Here is a 20,180-nt window from a genome sequence, read left to right as displayed (position 1 = left end):
ATTCCCCAGTCTTTGATTAATTAGAGTTCTTTTATGTTTCCTCGCTATGTGTGTCTCTTGGAGACAGATTACGTCCAACCTTTCCTTCCTCAGAATATGCTCAATTCGGTTCCTTTTTCCTTTATCATTCATCCCATTAACATTCCAACTAAACACCTTTAACGCCATTGTGATTTAATTAAAGGAAAGGAAAAAAAAACAGCTGTTGATTCGTTTTAGACTTCCTCTTCAGTCCCTCCTCCCTCTCCCCCCTCCCCCCCGAGCTCCCCGCCCCTCCCTCCGAGTCCTCCCCCAATCCTACCCCCCTCCCTCTGCCCTCCTCTTTTTGCGGTTTTAATTCTTTGTATTTCCTTAGGAATTTATCTGTTTCTCCTGGATTTGTCAATTTTTGTCTCTTGCTCCTATACGTAAAGGAGACGCCTTCCGGAAACTCCCATTTAAACTCGATATTATTTCTTTTAAGTATCTGAACCAATTCTTTGTAGGAGTCCCTACGCTTTAGAAGCCTTACTGGAATATCTTTGAAGATTATTATGTTGTTTCCTCCAATATTGAGCCTTTTCTCCCTATTCTTATGGAGAATCCTATTTTTTATTTCCCTATCTTTGAATATAATTAGGCAGTCTCCTACAAATTTTTTATTCTTTAGAAGCTTGGCTTTCAACCTGAAAGCCGATTGTACTGCCTTTTCTACTTCTTCTATTGGTATCTCCAACCAGAGGGCTAGTTCTGTTGCTAGTTTCTCCTTTATATTTTCTCCCTGGGCTTCAGGTATGCCTCTCATCCTAAGATTTGCCTCCCTCTGTCTTAGTTCATTCATGGCAATCCAGTCTTTCAAATCTTCCTGACTTTTGCTCAAATCCAATATTTCAGCTTTAATTCTATCTTCCTCGCGTCTTACTTCCTTCAGTTCTACTTTTGTCTTTTTCAAACCTTCCTCCACTGTCTGTGTCCTTCTAAATACCTCTTTCATTTGACTTTTCAATTCATTGACTGTTTCGTCTAACTTCTTATCCACTTCCCCAATTCTATGTTCTACTTGTTCTAATTTGCGCTCAACGCTTTTCTCACTCTCTTTTATCTCCGCAAACATTCTTAGTATCTCTGCTCTAAAGTCCCCTTCTTGCTTTGATCCCTTCCTGTCCGCTGGCGTTCCCCCTTCGGGTCTTTTCCCAGTGTTTGACATCCTTAGTTTTCGAGGGTAGCCTATACTTAATACACAATGTGGTTACAACACTCCTGAGCAGTTGCCTGTTTGCCTACTTGGCCCCAGCCCTCAATTTTTAGCAGTCTTTAAGTTACACAAAAGTCAGCTTGTTTGACAGTCATTTAACAGTTTTTAAGTTGCATAAAGGTCGGCTTATTCCTTTTCGCCGTGCTGCATCCTTGGGGATATCAGTAAAAGTTCTAAAGTCTTAGAGTTCAAAAGATTAGAGGTTCTTATGTTCGCAATAAGGGGTATGCTTTCTATCGACGCAGTGAGTTCTTAGGAATTTTTATCGGAAGAATTAGTTTTGCCAATAACGAATAGAAGATTTCACCATCCAGAAATTCCTGGTCCTTTCTACCTAAAAGGATCCATAGGGAGGATAGATAAGAAAAGAGGGAGGGGGGGGGGAGACCGGGGGGATGGGCGCAAGACTGCAGGGGAGGAGGAAAAAAGAGAGGGGAAAATAGGGTCGGGAATGGAAAATTCCAAGCGCAGTAAGCACTCTGTCCGCTAGGTGGCTCTCTCTATCACTGCTAGGTTCTGATCCCTTTCATTTCTAGTCTTCTACGACTGAAATCCTAGGCACGCTTCCTGCTGGAATAAGTGGGATTTATTTCTGAGTAATACAATTAAGATTGAAACCCTAACAAGCAAATGCCCATGGTAAAGAACGACTTATGCCCGTGTGTGTGTTCTCATGCACGTGCTTCTTATTCTTAAGCGTAAAAGGCATTTTCACAATGGCATGTTCTTAATCGCTCTGTTTTCTTCCAGGGATTCCCGGGAGCTGATGGATTGCCAGGGAATCCTGGCCGCCCTGGTGACCCTGGTTCTTCTGGCCAACCAGTAAACAGCTTTTTTCTTTTTAACATCTTGCCACCTGTCATTGCACCCTGGGGCATTCCCATTTCCCATGATGCCTTGCTGTACTGAGACATTTATTTGTCTTCATCCACCAGTTTGAACTTAGGAATGATGGGTCCCCCTTGAGCAAAGAGAGCTATCTTCTCCTTGCACTAAGTTTGTAGTATTGCCATGACTTAGGTTAGCCTGACCTGACTAGTTGCAAATGTCCTCACCTGGTTATCTAAACTATGAGAAGCTTCAGGGATTCCAGTAATTAGCCTGAGTTTGGCTTCCTTTGGAATGAGGTCACTTTGGGACTTACTGGCATTTTGTAATATTTGCTTTTATTCAGTGCTTTTTTCTGGGGGGGACGCAGGGGTATGTATACCCCTAAACATTTTGTGCATCTAAGTTTGACCTCATTTGAGGGGCAGTATTTCAATATGAGTAGGAAAATGAGAGTATCCCTAAACATTCTTTTTAGGAAAAAAGTACTGCTTTTATTTACAGAAATGCAGGTTGAACATAGGTGGGAGTTCACAGCTTAGTGCTCCCAACAGATACCCACTAATCACCCAGAGCTCCAACTTAGCTACCTGGAAATTCAATCTGCCCCAGCCTGTGCTGTCCATTTATACCATAAGCGAGGAACCTATGACTTTCCAGATGTTGCTGGACTGCAGTTCCTATTATTCCTAACTGGATGGTGGAGTCCAACAACATCTGGGAGGGCTAAAATCTTCCCCATCCCTGATCTTAGAATAATAAAATTGTAGAGCTAGAAGGGACCCCAGGGGTCATCGAGTCCAGCCCTCTCCAATGCTTGGAACCTCATCTAAATCATACGTGGCAGATCCAACAACAACCTCTAAGGAAGGAGAGTTCACCACCTCCCGAGGGAGTCTGTTCCCCCGTTGAACAGCTCTTAAATCCATTCACACCCACACATAGCTTGATGACATCACCCCCAGCCAAGGAAGGGGGCAGAAGATGGGGGAAGCAAGAAATGTCCTTCTTCCAAAACAGATATTGGCCACCCTTAAGGTCCTTTAATTTCCTCATAAAAAAAGATGAAACTGAGCCATTTTGCTGAATACCAGTTGCCGCAAACTACAGGAGGGGAGAGTGCTCTTGCAGTCAAATCCTGTTTCTGGGTTTCCCACAGAATGGCTACTGGTTGGCCACTCTGAAAAACAGGACCAAAACCAGGATCCCAGTCCTAGGGATCTTATGCTAGGACTACTTACCAGTGCAAATCTCCAGCCAGCTTGTGCCTTAGGCAACTTTCACTAACAGAAAACCGAACTCTAAAAGAATGCTGAGTCGGCAGGTACCCAAAGGGCCCATTCAGCCCAAATCCAAATCCCATTGCAGCACTATGTGGCTGTACATGTGTCATCTTCCCATCCCACCTGCTCAATTTATGATTCCTACCCTGGGGCGAGGGAACCCTTTTTATTACTGTCCATTACTGCATTTATTTTCTCCTCCACAGGGCGGCCCTGGCCTTCCTGGACTCAGAGGACTCCAAGTAAGTAAAGGGGTTGATTCCCATGGATCTCCTCTCACTGACTGGAAAGACTCTTACTTATCCTTACCGTTTTCTTCCAGGGAGAGCGTGGAGTGATTGGCCCAATAGGGCCAAAGGGAAGCAAAGGTGAGCCGGTAAGTGCATAGACTACCCCCTAGAAGGCTCAGGTCTTAATTCCTAAATTCCTACAGGGTAGTGTTTCAAGACGCACTGCCAAGCCAAAGGTGCTGTGATGGTGAGAACCAGAGTTAGACAGGAGAAACTGCTCTAGCCTACTCCTTCCCAACCCTGTGTTTCTGTAATCAACCATGGTCCTGCAGCTAGTGAGGTGTAGTGTTTAGAGTGTTAGACTAGGGCCTGGGAGACCAGGGTTCAAATCCCCCACTCGGCTATGAAGCTCACGGGGTGACCGCGGGCCAGTCCTTGCCTCTCAGCCTAAGCTGCCTCGCAGGGTTGATGTGAGGGTTAAATAAGGAAGGGGAGAACCATGTGTGCCATCTTGCACTCATTGCAGAAAACAAAAAGGTGGGATATAAAATTAAATTAATAAATAATTAGAATAGAATGGAGAAGGATACCTGGTTGGGAGAAATGGGGGGGGGGGTTAGGAATAACACTAAGCCCTCACTTTCTTATCTCTTCTGAAATTTGGCATTTGGGTGGTATAACTATCACATACACACACGCACACACACACCCTCCCCACCTCTCTGGAGCAGGGGCATATTGGACCGGCATCTGTTGTAACCCACATTCAGGTGGACACAGGTAGTCAAGGTTCAACAGCACCGGAACCGGGACCTCATGTCCTGCGACTGATTCTTTGACTGCAACATGTTCTGATATAATTTATCAGGGCTTTCCTTCCCAGATTCTGCTTCCTTATAGGGACACCAGAAAGCACCAGGCAGCTGAGGCCCAGATTGCTTGTAGGCTTTAAAGTGCCTCCTCTTCTCAGTCGATGACTCTAGAAATCTGTGCACCCTTCATGTTTCACCCTGTGCAATCTAAATTCAGCCTCCAGCTTTGCTAGTAATAAATATACTTTACTTCTGCTCTTTGCCTTACAAAGGACCCATATGTTTGGTAAGTCCTAGGGACAGATCCGATTTTTTTATATTATCAAAGGGGATGGGGGCTTTGTTCCTTCACCACAGCATACCTTGCAGCAGGCATGGCCAGCTCCATGTTTGAGGGGCTCCCCAGCAGTGTTGTGCAGCATGTCCCCCCCCCCCCGGTCATCAGTGGAATCCCACCATTGGGCTTGCTAGTGACAAGCAGCAGCGAGGAGGGAAGCAGTCACCTGCACGACTATAATCTGCGACAGATGGATCCAAGCTGCCTGCTCTTTAAAATCTCCTAGCCTAGCATCTCAAGGGACATTTTGAATGTCGGGTGGCTCACACTACGTAACCTGAACCAGAAGGTGCAGGCAAGAGCGTGGCTCAAATTCCACACCATGCATTAGCAGATATGGACTCTGCCTCCGATCCAGCAGCCACCCTTTGATTCTGGGCCCGAGGCACAGTCTAGCCCATTGGCTGCAGCCAGCGCAGCTTATATATAGTCCAATGCATTTGGAGGACATCTGGTTGCAAAACATTTCCAATCCTTGTTAAAACTATTTAAAACTTGCAGGCATGCCTTTCCCCTGAACTTTCTGCTTTTGTTTTGTTTTTGCTTAACAGTCCAGCATGTGGAAAAGTTTAGGTGACCCTGAAAACTGGCTCATGACGTTTTTTAGTTGGTGCTGGTGGGCGTTACGCTGCTTTTGCTGTCACACATCGCATTTTAGCATAACTGGCTGTATTTCCTCCCAAGAGAAACTGAGGCAGCCTCCCGCTTCATCCCTGAGCTGTACTCTGTTGATGTGACCTTTGGCCTTTTGTCTTGGGCAGGGGGAGCCTGGAGAGGTTGTAAACGGAGCAGGAGGAGGTGGGCTTCCTGGCCGGAAGGGGGAGCCTGGCGAACCGGTACGTAGCATCTTACAGGCAAGAAATGAGAAAGTGGTTGAATGGGGGGACCACGAAGGGGAGGGAGGGATAGTTGTGCTGCATGAGAAGCTGAGCCCCTCTGTACATCAAGCCCCCATCTCTTGAAGCATCCTGCAGCTGTTCAGCACTGCTGCTCTTTCTGTGAAATGTGCGGTGCAATCCTCCATGTTCGGTGAGCTTTCCCTCCATGCAGGTGTGCAGAAGATTGCAGCCAATTGCCTCCACAGTGGGCTAAGTAGGTACCAACTGGTGGGAATGGTCCTGTGTTTGTTAACTTCGTTCTTTCTTCCTAAAGGGAAGCCCTGGACTTCCTGGAATTCCTGGGTCCAGGGGACAATTTGGTGATCCTGGACCTCCGGGGCCTGTGGGACCTCCTGGGCCCGTGGGACCTGCCGGCGAGTTTGTCAAGGTATGCTCTCCCTTCTCTCTGATGGCTGTGTTGTTTCAGCAACTGCACCTTATGCAGTCCATGCACGTACACGTTGCCCCTTTTGCTAGGTATGTAGTCAGGTGTTGCAGCCCCATGTGAATCTGTGTGCACAGGAAGGGGGGAGAGAGGGAGACATGCGCACACATGTGCTCAAACCCACAAATTCGCAGCAAACAAGCTTCACTCTATGCAACATCTCTTGCTATTTGTCTCTCATCTTCCTCTTTCTAGTGATATACGTATCCCCTGGCACATATATCAGCCTCACACAAATCCCCTCCCTGTTCTGTCACTATTCACTATTCACAATCCTCATATCGCTCTTCAAGTATGCAGGGCTGGCCAACAACAGCACAAGCAACCCAAGTGGCAAAAAAAAATTTTGGGAAGCACCAGTAGAACAGCAAACATCAGGAGAGATGCATTCGATCATCCTCCTGTGACATAGCTAAAGTCCTTGGCCACATCTCCCCAATGGTGTGATGTTTTTGGATCATCCTTGACCCTGAAAGTGTGCTCTCACTGAATGCCCCAGGGTTTCTCATGCATATACCTATCCCTGCGGTTTCTTCTTACCAGACATGGGCCCCCCGAGTTTCCCAGCTCTCCTCTTGGTTGAGTCTATCCTGTAATGTGCATATTGTTGCGTCTATACCCTGTAAATGGCTGTTGCGTGATGCGCTCTGCATTTGGATAAAAACATGGGGCGCTTGGAGATACTGAGCATAAAACTTTGGCTTACATGTGGGCAATTTTTCTTACAGGGAGAGAAGGGCGACCGAGGTGAGCGAGTAAGTGATCCTTCTTTTCCCCTGGCTGCTTTGCCCTTGCTGTTGTGGCACATTTGATCCTGGGAGTTTTGTTTGTGATTGCAGAACAATTGAGTAGGAGAGCTGGAAGAGAGCTTAAGGTCTTCTTTTCCCTGCCCTTGTGCAGAGACATCCTATATTGGCATACTGGTACCCATAGCATTTTTTTCTTTTTTCTTTTATTTTGCACAATTATTTAGCCTTAATTAAAGGAGCTGTATCATCAAGTATATTTGTAGACCATGGATGGCCCTGTCTCCTCCAGCCCTCCATTTATTCTATACGTGCTCAGCTCTTCTTGTTTATCACATTTTGTCTGATTATCTCATGGTTTGTATATTCCCCTCCCTCTGCTTCAAGGTAAGCTCAGTTTCACTCTCACCCCCCTCACATTGACTCAGATATTTTTTGGGTCTTCTGACTAGCCCACCCCAACATTCTCATATGCATACCTATAAACATATTTTAGTGTCTTTGTTGCCTTCTGACTAATGGCTCTGTGTATTAGTGGTCTGCCAAAGTCTTATTTCAGTTATGTATGCTGATAGTTTTGTTCTCTTCTTGACCTGGGAATTAGTGCAATTTCTACACTTGGCCAATCTCATAGTGTTTTGTTCTCCATCATTGTTTCTTACCTGTTTACGTTCACTTCCTTTCAGTTGTGCTAGGAGCTATAGAAGAAACACAGATTTGCGCATGCATCTACTTCGAAACAGTCTGTTTGTTCTGTTAGGAAAGGTTTAGTAAAGCTCAGACACAGATTTCAGACTGCAAAGCTTTAACTGCACAAAATGAATTCAGAAATGAAATTAAATGGGGAAATTCTCTTACATCTAAGCTTAAGAGAAAATTGCACATCTTACTAAACTGGGGTTACTGCCATTCTCAGATGGGCTTCCTGCTTAAATTATATACTGTACATCTGGACACTACCTCAGTAACTGTTGCTTGCATCTATTTACAATTTGAACTGCTCTTCTTTTAACATCACAACCGTATGTGTAATGGGTATGAGTTACTCGTGCGTAAACTGGTGCTTTTCTCGGTTAATTTGCCTTGTTAAACCTTTCTGAATGCGCAGCCCCTTCTCATCGTGGCTGCCTCAGTCACTGGCAGAATCCGTCAGTGGGCATTTCTTGAACCTCTTCCAACATAAAAGTTGTTTGACACCCAGTCTCCTCCTCCTCTCACTGCGTGGGAGTCTTCTGCGCAGGGAAGGCGTGGGTATCGGAGGACCTGGGCTCTCCTCACTGATGTCCAGTGAAGAGTCCTGGAGCCCTCTCTCCAATTCCCCCGTCTGCCCCCCTTTATCCCGGGTGTTGCGCTGATTGGCTTCCCCCTCTACTGAGCTGTTTCTCCCCCTGCTGCTGGGTCCTTCGCCAGCATCATCTGGGAGCCTCCCCTTCGCCTCTCGCTCCGATGTCAGTTCCCTGACAGTATGAAATAAGCTTTACCTATGTTTTATACAGAACAATCTTCCTGTTCCAGGATTATGGATGGGTCAATCTTCAAGTTAGCTGTATTGTGCTGAGAAGACCATGCTTGTAACTGGTTGTACAATGTGTCCTCTGTTCCCTATGTAATATTATGCTGTGCCAAAATTGCAATTGCAGTGTTGTAACTGTCCAGGGCCTCACTTTGGTTGTCTTTCTAGGGCCCTCCTGGATCAGGAGATGGGGGTGTGGTCAGAGGAGAACCAGGCCTCCCAGTGAGTATCTCCTTTGCCATTCTTTTGGATAGGGGACCACAGAGAGGATTAGAGCATATGGGCAAATGCAGTGTTTAAAGATGTGGATGTGAGCATTGCTTGAGGAATACTAGAATGGGGCTGTGAGAAGTTTGTAGAGGTGAGGCTAACATTGTCCAGGAGCGTTGGACAGTTATTGCTGGGGGAAGTTTAAAATTGTCAATGATTACTGGATTCAAATGCATAGCGACATATTGGGGGGGAAATGTTGAGTTTTGATTGCTGGGAAAATGTGATATATCTGCAGCTCTTCTTCAAGGGAAGGCATCTGAATCCCCTGCACAACAACTGTATATGACTAGTATATGAATTGCAAAGGACATAAGATCTTTTGTGTTGCCTTTTGTGCTCTAGGGTATGCCAGGAGATCCTGGGCCAAGAGGACCTCCTGGGCTCGCAGGACAGAAAGGAGACAAGGTAAGACGACCATCTATCTGCCCATGGACTTTGAGGGCAAGCAGCTAGTAGGTGAACATAATTTAGTGTTCCTCTACCATTTTACAGTCCCCTGCCAAAGCAGAAACCTGCTTTTTCTCTGCTTCTGCACAGACGCATTCGAGACAGTTAACGCAAGAGTTGTACAGATGCGAATTAGTTTGCGATGCAGATACACTTCTTGTTTTTAATCCCTCAGTTCCCTGTAGCCTACTTGAATTTCATGGGTGTTTATTTAAAATATTTCTAGCCCTACCCTTCATCACATGCGGCCCAAAGGCAGGGATAGGACTTTTGTTTCTTACGGGTAATAACTTATTTGCTCTGTGTCCAAAGGGGGATGGAGAAGAAGGTTTTCCTGGACCACCTGGACGGCCTGGAGACCCAGGAGATCGAGTGAGTTTTTGAGAGAAAAGAAATTCCTGCTATCTCCTGATGGGATTTAGAGCCTATGAAAGCTAGTGTTGCAAGTATAAGGATCAGACAGACGCCTCAATGGAGAATAAGAAGGTGAAGTTTATTGCCAGGCAATAAGGACCCAGTTGGAATCTCTTCCAAAGAACTGGGACCCCGATTGACAGAAATACAGGGGTCTTTATACCTGAGCAAATCACAGCAAATCATAGATCATAAGACAATCATGAAGGACTCATAACTTGGTCAGCAAAATATCAGCCAATCAGCAAGCAGTTGTCACGCTCCTAGCTACTGGTATAGCACTGGTCAAGCACAGGGTTCCAGTTCCGCTTTCCAATGCTCCCAGTGACGCTCAGTCTAACCTTTCCCCTAGTTATGACAGGACAGGGAGTTTGGACATTTTGTGGTTTTGCTCTTCCTGTTCTGTGGATTAATTTAGCCTGTTTCGGATGGGGAATTTGTACCAGAATCTCTGATTCATGTCTTTTGTCCGGGGTACACAGATGTTTTTAGGGGAAAGGTCGGTTCCTAACTTTGCTGTTTCAAGCAGTTTGCATTTAGCTAAGCACAGCTTCCCTTTTTGATTCAATTGGATTATAAGTACTGTAATCCTTGATTCGTGTAGCATATATATTGAATATATTGATTATTGATAACTGGTTATATGGATAGTATAGGGGTAGCCCTTCCTTCCTTGCCTCACTAGATTATTAGTTTCGTTCTCAAGAGGAAGAGCCTCAGTAAAAGATCAAACAGTTCCAACAGTGTCCACATTGTCTGGGGAAGTTTCCTTGAGAGATAACATAAGTCACGCGGCAGATTCCTCACTTACCAAGTAAAATGCTCTTGCTTTGTCTTTAGGGCCCTAGAGGACCTCCAGGTGAACAGGGAAGCAAGGTAGGTACTTTCAAAGCATTGAAGTGTCCTAGAATTAGGGCCACAACATGTCTCTCATTGACTCTTTCCATTTGCTGTCACCCCTTCACAGAATACTCTGCAGTAGGCCCAGCCTAGTCCTTTGGTATGCAGGGTTGCTTTTCCTTCACAGGAAACTCTTAATTCAACCCCCCTCAACAATGATAGAGGTTAAAAACCCCTTGGTTGCTTTGCAATGGGCCCCTTCACCAACACTTGCACCCTCATCCATTGTTGAATCACTTGCATCCTTAAATGCTGCTAATACACCCACTATTTTTATGACAGGGAGACCGAGGGCAGCCTGGTGAGATCGGACCACCAGCAGAGAAGGTGAGCTCTGATTGGGAAAGGTGACTATATTGTACAGGTGGAGGCAGAATCTTGTTGAGCCAATATTTCTTTGCAGAGATGGAAGATAACCAGCAACTCGGTTTGGGCAGCTGCTGCGTATTACATAATGAGACATCAAGTGACGTGCATTCATGTCTAATGAATTGGCCGCATATCAGTCAAAAGCTGATTCTCAAATGTGTGTCCATCGCTTGGTGTTGCATCGCATTATACATAGCCCTTGACGCTTTAACATGTCAACTGCCTCCTTTGAAACAGCGATATGAAAGCCCTGTCTGTGGTGTATGATTTGGGATGCTGTTTTCACACATGCATCTCCCGCTTTGGTGCTGTAGTCATCGAGAGGTGAACACAGCTGTGTGAATCAGCTGAGTCAACATTACCACTTTGTTCCAAACAGGCTTTGCGTATGCTGGTGGCATGCAGGTAACATTGTCAGGTGTTGTGTGAGATGCCTGTGTATAGGAGGAGCTGCCAGTGTTTGCCTTAGGATTCTGTCCTCAGATCCCCTCATTACCTGGAAAAGCTTGGATCTGGGTTGAGGATTCCCCAGGAGGAGTAATGCAGGCATAGTGATGGTTGTGCACCTCTGTCTGGAAGCAACCTGCATTCTGTATCCTTGTTCTAATGGAAGCAGATCAACACAAAAAAGAGTAGACATTGGCTCCTCTCAAGAAGACAGTTTTTTCAGAATACTCTATGGCTCCTTAATCTGCCAGACATATACTAATTTTCTCATTTCCTTCTCCCTTGTAGGGAGACCGTGGATTACCTGGCCCTGAAGGAGAGAAGGTACATGCATTCAAGAGTAGCCCTGCTGTACCTGGGGGCTCACTAGATTCTAAGCTCAATGGACTTCCCTTTCTGGGAGAGTTGGTGTGGTATAGATAATTCATAATAAGTAGTGCATCAGAATTAATTAGTGGATAAACTGTCTGGCCTAGACCAGGGAAGCCTGGCTCAAATCCCTGTTCCTTAAGTTCTTAGTCAGTGTTCCTCAACTTAACGTGCTTCTCAAGCACATTCTGGTGATAAACTGGGGAGAAGCCTATGTACACCACCCTGACCATGAGGGAAAAGGGACTTGTGGAAAGGAGCTGCTGTTGAAGAGCTGTTCTGTTCTTAGACCTCAGTGGTGAATCTGAGTGTTGTCCAGACTCCATTGCAGGGACATTGCTAGGTACTTCAAATCACTTGGGGCATGTGGCCATTCCACAAATCTGCATAAAATTTGTGTATGCTAATTTACATGCGCACGCACAGATGTAGGCCTCTGATCAAAGCCTAAAGGTAAAGGTAAAGGGACCCCTGACCATTAGGTCCAGTCGTGGTCAACTGGGGTTGCGGCACTCATCTCGCTTTATTGGCCGAGGGTGTACAGTTTCCGGGTCATGTGGCCAGCATGACTAAGCCGTTTCTGGTGAACCAGAGCAGTGCACGGAAACGCCGTTTACCTTCCCGCTGGAGCGGTACCTATTTATCTACTAGCACTTTTGACATGCTTTCGAACTGCTAAGTTGGCAGGATCAAAGCCTAGCTGTCCTCTAAACAAAGGGAATTTTTTTAAAAAATTAAGAGCTTTAAAAAAGTAGGGAAGAGGCAAGAAATCTGGAGCCCAGCACAAAAGATCCAGGACTTTGAGCCACCTGCTAACAACTTCCCTGCACAGGTGCAAATACTCTCCTTGGCCCTACTAACTTCCCTGTTTTCCCTTGTTCCAGGGAGAGCAAGGACCCGCAGGTCGTCCAGGTCCATCTGGCAGAGATGTAAGTATGGGTCCCTCCTTAGGCTCAGTAGCTGACCCTGCTGGAGAATGTAGATGGGAACCAGGATTTAGACAGGAACCAACTGGTGATTCTACCCCTCTGTATATGCCCATCTGGCTACTCCAGAATGTAGTTAGTACTACTGCAAGTGTAACTGGTATTGCTAGGGTGAGATCCATGGGTATTTGTGATGAATATGTTTCCCTTTGATTTTTTGGAACAGGGCTTGCAAGGGCCGCCTGGCCTTCGAGGAGAAAGGGTAAGGACTCTTTAAAATAATGAACTACTAAAACAATACAACGAGTGAAATAATTAACATATGTTGAACAGTAATCAAACGTTTCCAAAAATCTGGGTAAAAAGCCTTTGCATGTCTTCTGAATATCCCTAAAGTTTGGGCTAGGCACCCACCCCCTGAGGTTGGGAATTCCAGAGCCTGGTCACTGTCCCACAGACCTCTGGGGGCAGCCAGATTACCCACAAGGCCTGCCCTGCAGATTTTAATTCCTGGGCTGGTCTCCTTTCGGAGGCTGGATAGAAATGTAACCACATGGCTTGCCAGATTCATTGTGACCCCCTTGCTTTTGTAGTTCTAGGCAAGCGGGGAAACTGAGGCTCATCAAGCCCCTGGAAGACAGCTGGACATGAGCAACAAATTGTGCAGGCCTGGCCCACAGCATTCAGAATTCAGAATGCCTGGTTGGTTCTCCTAGTCAAAAAAAGCTTGACAAGTTCACTGAGGAGAACTGAGCTGTTTCCAGTGCTACTAATTGCATATATTGGTTAAATTCTGCTCTTTGAGCCACCTCATAATATCTTTCATGGTTCATAAATAATTGGCTCCTGGGGTGCTGGCCCCCACTAGTGTGAGACAAGCGGGGTATTGAAGTTGCATCGCTTGGTCTGGTGCCAATGAAGTCCCCAGTCTGAGTGAAATCCTTCTAAGAGGGTTTTGCTATTTTTGCTATACTTTCTGAACCTTCTTCCTGTGTCACTTCCTTCCACAGGGAGACCCAGGGGAACCTGGACTACCTGGGAAACCAGTAAGTGCCCCTTTGGTGAACCCACATAGTTGCACATGAATGACTACCGCATATTTTTGTGTGGGAGGAGGATAACACATCTTAGCTCTCTTCCCTAAGCCCCCCCCCAACCCCCATCCTGCTGGTGGTTTTATTCCTGGTCTGGAAAGGGTGGCCAATGTATAATCTCTCATCCCCTCTCCTCGAGGTATTTCCACCTTCACATTAGCTACTCAGACATACTGCAAGCAAATTGGGTAACTAGAAATTATGTTGTGTGCCATGTGTGAGAACGTGCATATAGCACCCCACAGAGGCACCTTGGTTGTTGCATGGATGGAAAACAAATGGGAGGCTTTTTATGCCACCTGCACCCCTTCACCATCTTGCACAGCTAATGTGCAGATGGAAAGTTTCATCACCTCCTCACCCTGAAGTGGGCAGATCCTGGCCTCTCTTCCTTCTTTGCGCACAGCTTGCAACCAGTGGGTAGGAAGTCCCTTTCCATGGGTTGATAATGTTAAAATTATACTCAGCAGGTTCTTCCCTTGTGTGTCTCTTCTAGGCTTCCAGTCAGTCAGGAATCAAAGGAGACAAGGTAACAGCATGGAAACCTATCTGCTTCTCAGTAGGGACTTGCAGAGTAGGCAGTGTAGCTTAGAAACAACCCTGTTTACTATATATTATCTTGGAGAAAACCACTGTGAATTAATTATTTCAAGCCCACTGTTGTGGTACTCTCTTCTTCTTTTTTTGGTGGTTTCATCCCTCAGTTTTGGTAGCGTCTTACGAAACAGCAAGAGATCGCCACTATTAACTATACCAGAGCAGGAACACGTGATGTCAACCTGCGTACATAGGCTGACGTGGTTGTGTTCCTAGGGAAGGAGGGAGAGGGTGCCTGGAGGATATATATACTGCATGAAATTTCTTATTTCTTTGGACTTGCTGTGGACACACCACGCAAGTGCCTTCTGCTATCCAGAGAGCAGAATAAACTCTTTCTTTGAACCAACCTCGGTGTCATTTGACTTCCTTCTTCCTGTCCCGGAGCAACGCAGACCCAATTGGTGAACTCCAATAAGGCTACATTAACTACTGAAGCTGTGTTGCTATCTTCTTTCTTTAGGGGGAGAGGGGCCTTGTAGGACCAGAGGGGCCACCTGGACCCAGAGGAGATGCCGGGAGCAAAGGAGAGCGTGTGAGTGGTCAAGATGTCTCAGCGCATGCCGGGTGTGACGATGCAGCGTGCAGAACTTGATTCTTTTGACTCCAGAGTCCGGATTTCAAGCCAAACTGAGATGCTCATTACTACAAACTTTGGCAGGGATTATATACATTTCTGGACAGAAGCCTAACAACTTTACTCTGAGAAGTAAAGGCGGGCTAGAAATCTGTTAAATAACAATCGTAGTAGTAGATTTGTGTGGCCACCTATGAGGGAAGCAGATGCTATAAGGCCAAGCCAGAGAATGTTGCAAAATTTACTCATTGTTTTGGTGGCAGGAAGCTGGGCAGAGCAGGATGGTGGTTCATCCTTGGTGGAGGTTACAGGGCTCCTTCCTCCTGCTGCCTGTCCAGCCAAAGCCGAGAACAAAATATGGATTTCTCCCTCCATTCCACAAAACATTTTGCCAGGCTCTACTTCAAACCCCTACCATTTGAGATGATTGATGATGACTGTGCCCATCCAGTTGAGCAAGATCTGACTAATGGTTGAAACTCTCTTTTTATGACCACTTGATAAAAAGATAGTTCACTGCTACAGGTCATGAAACCCCAACTTTCCATATAGCAGGACCAACTTGCCGAAATCTTATTAATATGTGTTGTGAAACTTTAGAGTAAATATGATGTGAAATCGGTGTGCATGTGTTACATGGGGGATACATACATCACATCCCCTCAGCTGGTTTTTATCCTGACATGGCTTTGTTTTTCCTTTTAGGGGCCGCCTGGGCTTGGTGTCACAGGCTCACCTGGGCCAAAAGGAGAGCAAGGGGACAGGGTGAGTCCTATCCTAATTTCCTGGATCTGTGTTCAGGCAACCAGCTGTGCACCAGGGCTCTGTTAGTCCCCCTCTTTACTTTGAAGAAGAGGGATCCCTTCAGCCTCTGCTCTTTGATTTGACCCAATGGGCTGATGTCTGTGCAGTGCCTTGATTCCCACCTCCAGTAGGTTCAAAGCTTGCCAGCATTTGCACAAGCAGCAGATGTGAGTCATGTCTGCTCAGCCTGCTATATATTCATGGGGAAGGGTTAGGACTGTGCATCCGAAGAAGAGTTATTTTCCCCCTTTCCTCCATGGTGTTAACCCTTACTTATCTGAAAGAGAACGTGGCCTCGCCCTCTGTAGGAGCCTCTGCTTTCCTGAGTGACATAGAACCGTATTAATTATCTGCTTCTTCCCTTCCAAAACAGGGGATTGTTGGTTTGACTGGCAAGACAGGTGCAAAGGTAATTATTGTGCTTTGGCTGAAGGGAGCAAAAGGGTGCAAAATGTAATGTGGGGATAAGGAACCAGTGAACCTCCAGATGTTGCTGGATGACAACTCAGATAATTCTTCATCACTGCTCATGCTGGCTGGGGCTGGGAGCTAGAGTCCCAGCCAGTGAGCTTCATAGCAGAGCAGGAATCTCAACCTCCTCAGCTCAAGTCCAACACTCTATCCTGGCTCTCAGAGAGTGGTTCTATGCAGGCTGAGTAGGCGTTGGGGGTAGAAGCACCTTTTAGCCTTTTCAGAGAGTGTTCCAGTGCCTAGTGGTCAGTTTGGGGCTCCTTTAGAATCCTGCATTATTTGTATTGATTTCATGTTCATTTCCTTGCCCAATGGTTCTCTTGCTTAGGGTGACCCAGGAGACCCAGGTGAGAGAGGAGAACCAGGAAGACCTGGACTTACCGGACAGATGGGACAGAGAGGAAAAGAGGTAAGTAAGAGAAAAGAGACTTCACCTTTTTCAGACCTGGGCTCTACCTTTAGCCTAAACTTGCATTTTGAGTACCAACCTTTTTTTTGCCATGCATTTGTATGGTGACCATGCTGCTGGCCTGTTGCTTTACATTGCAACAGGCCAAGGCATGAACATACTTAACAAGTAGATTCATTTGAGGGTACTTAGGCTTAAATACAGAGCCTGTTGAAGGTGTGGTTGTATTTTGGTGGTGATGAGAAGAATCGAAACAACTTCTCTGCTGTGGATTCTTTGCTTCTAGGGTGAAAGAGGTGACAAAGGAGATGAAGGAACCCCAGTAAGTAAGAGCTTCTCAATTTGCCACCTGCCCACTCTGATGTTCCTGCTTTTTCTTTTACTTATCAAAGGCAAAATGCAAAAATAAGAGATTTATACTCCACCAACTGTCCATTTCTTTAAATATAGCCTACACGTAATGTATGCAATACCAAAATCATGTTCAAGTACTTAGCCCTCTCTCATTTCTTTCTTTTTCTTTCTCTCCCAAGGGTGAGCCAGGTCTACCAGGCAAAGCTGGAGAGAGGGGTCTGCGGGTGAGTACAGTGGAAGCACTGCCCAAGCGGGTGACGTGTGGCATGAAGTTGGGAATTACTTCTAAGAAAAGGCATGGAGACATAGATGCAGGATGCTGTAAACACTGAAGCAGGGGAGTGAGAGTGAGATGACTTGCCAGCACTGACTTGCCATCCCTTTGGTGTCACAGCATAAAACTCTGTCTTTGAGCCTGGGTTTTGGCATTGCAGAAGAGCTGCTGTGCGATCTTTTGCTTCTTGTATGGGCCTAGCCTGGAAGGTTGACATATTAGCACAATCCAGAGGTTTTCAACCTTTTTGAGTCCACAGCTCCCTTGACCAACAATATTCTTTCTGCGGCATCCCTATGGGGCTCAGAAGCCCAGTTGTGTCACCCCTTGCCTGCAGAGCTGGCAGCCTCTCACCCTTTTTCAAGCACCCTCCCTTGTGGAGTCTTCCCTCAGCCTCCTCTCTTCTCCCCTCTCCTTGGGAGTCCTCTGGGCAGCTGCAGCTGATGCCCCTGGTCTCTGAGCTGCTTCCCTGCCCCAAAGAGATGTGCCTCCTCACACTGCCCCACAGGGGCCTGAGAAGCATCCCCTGGCCAGCCCCAGAGCCATCATTCACCTGGGGAGCTTGTAGCCAGGGCTGCTACAACAAACAGCTGTGCAAGCCTTTGGGAGGTAGAGATGCAAGAGGGCATCAGAGGAGGGAGGGAAGGAAAGATGGACAGAGTCCAGTGTTGCCTGCATTACCTGCCTGACCATCATTCAAGGTACCCCAAGGTTCCACACCACACTGGTTGAAAAGCACTAGCATAAGCAGTGCTGATTGGTGGTGTGTTTTTTGGGGGGGGGGGTGGCCCGCAGCCTGAAGGTTTGGACTCTATTGATCCTCCTTGTTCCTTAGATGAAGTTGGAGAATTTCCTTTTCATCACAGCATTGAATTCCTTGGCCCTCTGATTGCCCCCTTCCACTGACTAGTGTCCCCCGTCCAGCCTCACTCCAACTAGCCAGTTCCACAAGACCTTTCCCAGAGTGGTATTGGCTACCTGATAATGTTCTGATTATTTTTATTTCTTTTTCACATTGCAGGGTCTGCCAGGAAGCCGAGGGCTCCCTGGCGAGAAGGGGGACCAAGGCGACCCAGGTGAAGACGGGAGAAATGTAAGAGCCCATTGTGCACCCCTTGACTCGGTTGCAGCACCCACCTACCCCAGGCTTGCTTTTACTATGTCGCTTCTTCCCTTTGCAGGGCAGTCCTGGAGCACCAGGGTCAAAGGGTGACCGAGGAGATCCTGTGAGTAGCTGTGCTTTTCCCACTAAGGGATACTCTAGCCAATCTATGTCGTCTGCTTGAGATCTTGCCCTGAGGCCTAGACCTTGCTGTGGGGCTCCATATGAGAACGGACAGGTGCATGGTTACTGGCACCAAACAGGGCTGCAAAACAAACATATTATCTTAATACAGAGCCACCCAGAATGGCTGGGGCAACCCAGTCAGATGGATGGGGTACAAATAAAATTAGTATTAGTATTAGTATTAGTATTAGTATTAGTATCAGTATTAGTATTAGTATTAGTATTAGTATTAGTATTATTACAACAGCAAGCTGCCTCCATGTTTCTTCCTGACCATGGGAACTTCCAGACACACAGATCCTTGTATAAAATAGATGCAGTGAGTATTCAAATCCTCCCAGCAGTGCCCTTACAGGGGCTGGCTTTTGCTCTCCGCACTCCTCGTTCAAATCTATTTCCCTTCCTTGTGTCCACACTGACAAGCCAAGTCTCCTGTGCCCCCAAGCTCTTGGCCTACACAAGTTCTGGCTCCTTTCTGTTTCCCTGAGCGCTCAGTGTGGCATCCTCCAATGCCATCTGTTTGCGGTCACATCCCAAAGGTTTTTGGCACTGAAGATGAAACCTGTTGTCGCACTTCTTCACATTACACTAATAAGGGCAAATCCTGGCAAGGGGTGCTTCGTATTCTTCATATGCTGATGCTGGAGTTGGCAGCCGGCCTCCCAGGGAAATGACGCTGAAGGCTAATGATGCTGGGGCTCAATATTTGATCAGTGCCTGGATGGCAAATCACCTGGGAAAGCTTCCTAAAATCCTACCATGGAAGAAAGGCAGGATATAAATATCATTAATCACCCAAGCAGAGGAGGCTGAACTAGCTGGCCATCTCTGAACACCAAGCCCTTCTTGACTACATGCCCAGCATTACCTCTCTGAAAGAAACCTGGAGCCCTCAATGCCCGCTGGAGATACAGGAATGTGTGCTTTTTATAGTGTGCATCAGGGACTCCCCATCCTCCTTACTAACAAATGTGATGTTTATCTTTGCTCTTGCCTGGGACATAGTGCTAAATCTTTGTTTTCCTTTCTTCTTCCCACTTACCCCCTTCCCCTTGCAGGGTCAGCCTGGACCCCCAGGCCAGACAGTAAGTTCCACGTTTCCCTCCCCAGTGGCAGTATTATGCTTTGGCTCTGACTTTGCAAGTGTCTAACAAATCCCTCCTCTTTTCTGCTCTGCAGGTTGGTACGGGACCTGGAGGAGGAGGGCAAAAAGGCGAGAAGGTGAGTAATCTGGCTCCAAGATCCCATCCGCCCTACCTGCTGGCGGGAAGATGGCGGGCTCTGGACTGCGGGCATTCTTGGTGGGAGCGGAAATCCCAACAGTTATGTCCCGCAAAGAGATGCTGATTAGGGGCTAGACTAGACAGAACATTGAATGTCTTTGCATTTAACATGGTGTCAGAGACATGGCCGGCAGAGAGGAATCCGCAGAGGGGGAGGAAGAGGCAGAGGAAAACAGAAGCTTAATTCTTTCTCACAACGAAAGGGAGATAAGCCCTCCTCGCTCTGGAATGCTGCCTGTATGTTTTCGCAGCAGCACAGAGATGAAGGAGCAGGAGGCAGGTGGTAGGAGGGGGTTGGATTCAACTCCAGAGGAGGAGTAATTGGCTGCACCTGAGTCTCCAAGAAGTAGGAGGCGGAGCAAACGATTAGAACAAAGGAAGACCAGCAGGAAGGCGTATATCTGGCCTTGGGAGGTCAAGTCAACTGACTCCGACAGTGAGGAATGAGTTGTGAAAAGCTCGGATTGCTGAAAACCTGTTATTGCTAAATAAACCTCAACTAGTGAAACTGCCAGTGTTCCATGTCTTGTGTGAGAGAAGTGCTAAACCTGACACATGGACGGTGTTTTTCATAAAAT

The 20,180-nt window shown here is 46.7% G+C and overlaps 1 protein-coding gene across 5 annotated transcripts in view; it reads left to right on the top strand.

Annotated features, from left to right (window-relative positions):
- Nucleotides 1-20,180, top strand: part of COL7A1 (collagen type VII alpha 1 chain) — a 121,106-nt gene that overhangs the window by 49,253 nt on the left and 51,673 nt on the right. For all 5 annotated transcript variants that reach the window (XM_081183909.1, XM_081183908.1, XM_081183910.1 and 2 more), the window contains 26 exons: nt 1,985-2,056; nt 3,552-3,587; nt 3,668-3,721; nt 5,486-5,560; nt 5,877-5,990; nt 6,776-6,802; nt 8,475-8,528; nt 8,922-8,984; nt 9,339-9,398; nt 10,281-10,316; nt 10,623-10,667; nt 11,445-11,480; nt 12,410-12,454; nt 12,678-12,713; nt 13,462-13,497; nt 14,042-14,074; nt 14,606-14,677; nt 15,425-15,484; nt 15,897-15,932; nt 16,323-16,403; nt 16,690-16,725; nt 16,937-16,981; nt 18,053-18,124; nt 18,213-18,257; nt 19,378-19,404; nt 19,499-19,540. In XM_081183909.1, the coding sequence (XP_081040035.1) occupies nt 1,985-2,056; nt 3,552-3,587; nt 3,668-3,721; nt 5,486-5,560; nt 5,877-5,990; nt 6,776-6,802; nt 8,475-8,528; nt 8,922-8,984; nt 9,339-9,398; nt 10,281-10,316; nt 10,623-10,667; nt 11,445-11,480; nt 12,410-12,454; nt 12,678-12,713; nt 13,462-13,497; nt 14,042-14,074; nt 14,606-14,677; nt 15,425-15,484; nt 15,897-15,932; nt 16,323-16,403; nt 16,690-16,725; nt 16,937-16,981; nt 18,053-18,124; nt 18,213-18,257; nt 19,378-19,404; nt 19,499-19,540 (1,338 nt within the window). The remainder of the gene's footprint in view (nt 1-1,984; nt 2,057-3,551; nt 3,588-3,667; nt 3,722-5,485; nt 5,561-5,876; nt 5,991-6,775; nt 6,803-8,474; nt 8,529-8,921; nt 8,985-9,338; nt 9,399-10,280; nt 10,317-10,622; nt 10,668-11,444; nt 11,481-12,409; nt 12,455-12,677; nt 12,714-13,461; nt 13,498-14,041; nt 14,075-14,605; nt 14,678-15,424; nt 15,485-15,896; nt 15,933-16,322; nt 16,404-16,689; nt 16,726-16,936; nt 16,982-18,052; nt 18,125-18,212; nt 18,258-19,377; nt 19,405-19,498; nt 19,541-20,180) is intronic.

The sequence above is a fragment of the Podarcis bocagei genome (assembly GCF_964188305.1).
Source record: "Podarcis bocagei genome assembly, chromosome: 2".
Taxonomy (NCBI): domain Eukaryota; kingdom Metazoa; phylum Chordata; class Lepidosauria; order Squamata; family Lacertidae; genus Podarcis; species Podarcis bocagei.
Note: the sequence above shows the minus strand (reverse complement) of the source record. Positions and strands in the feature narration are given on the sequence as shown.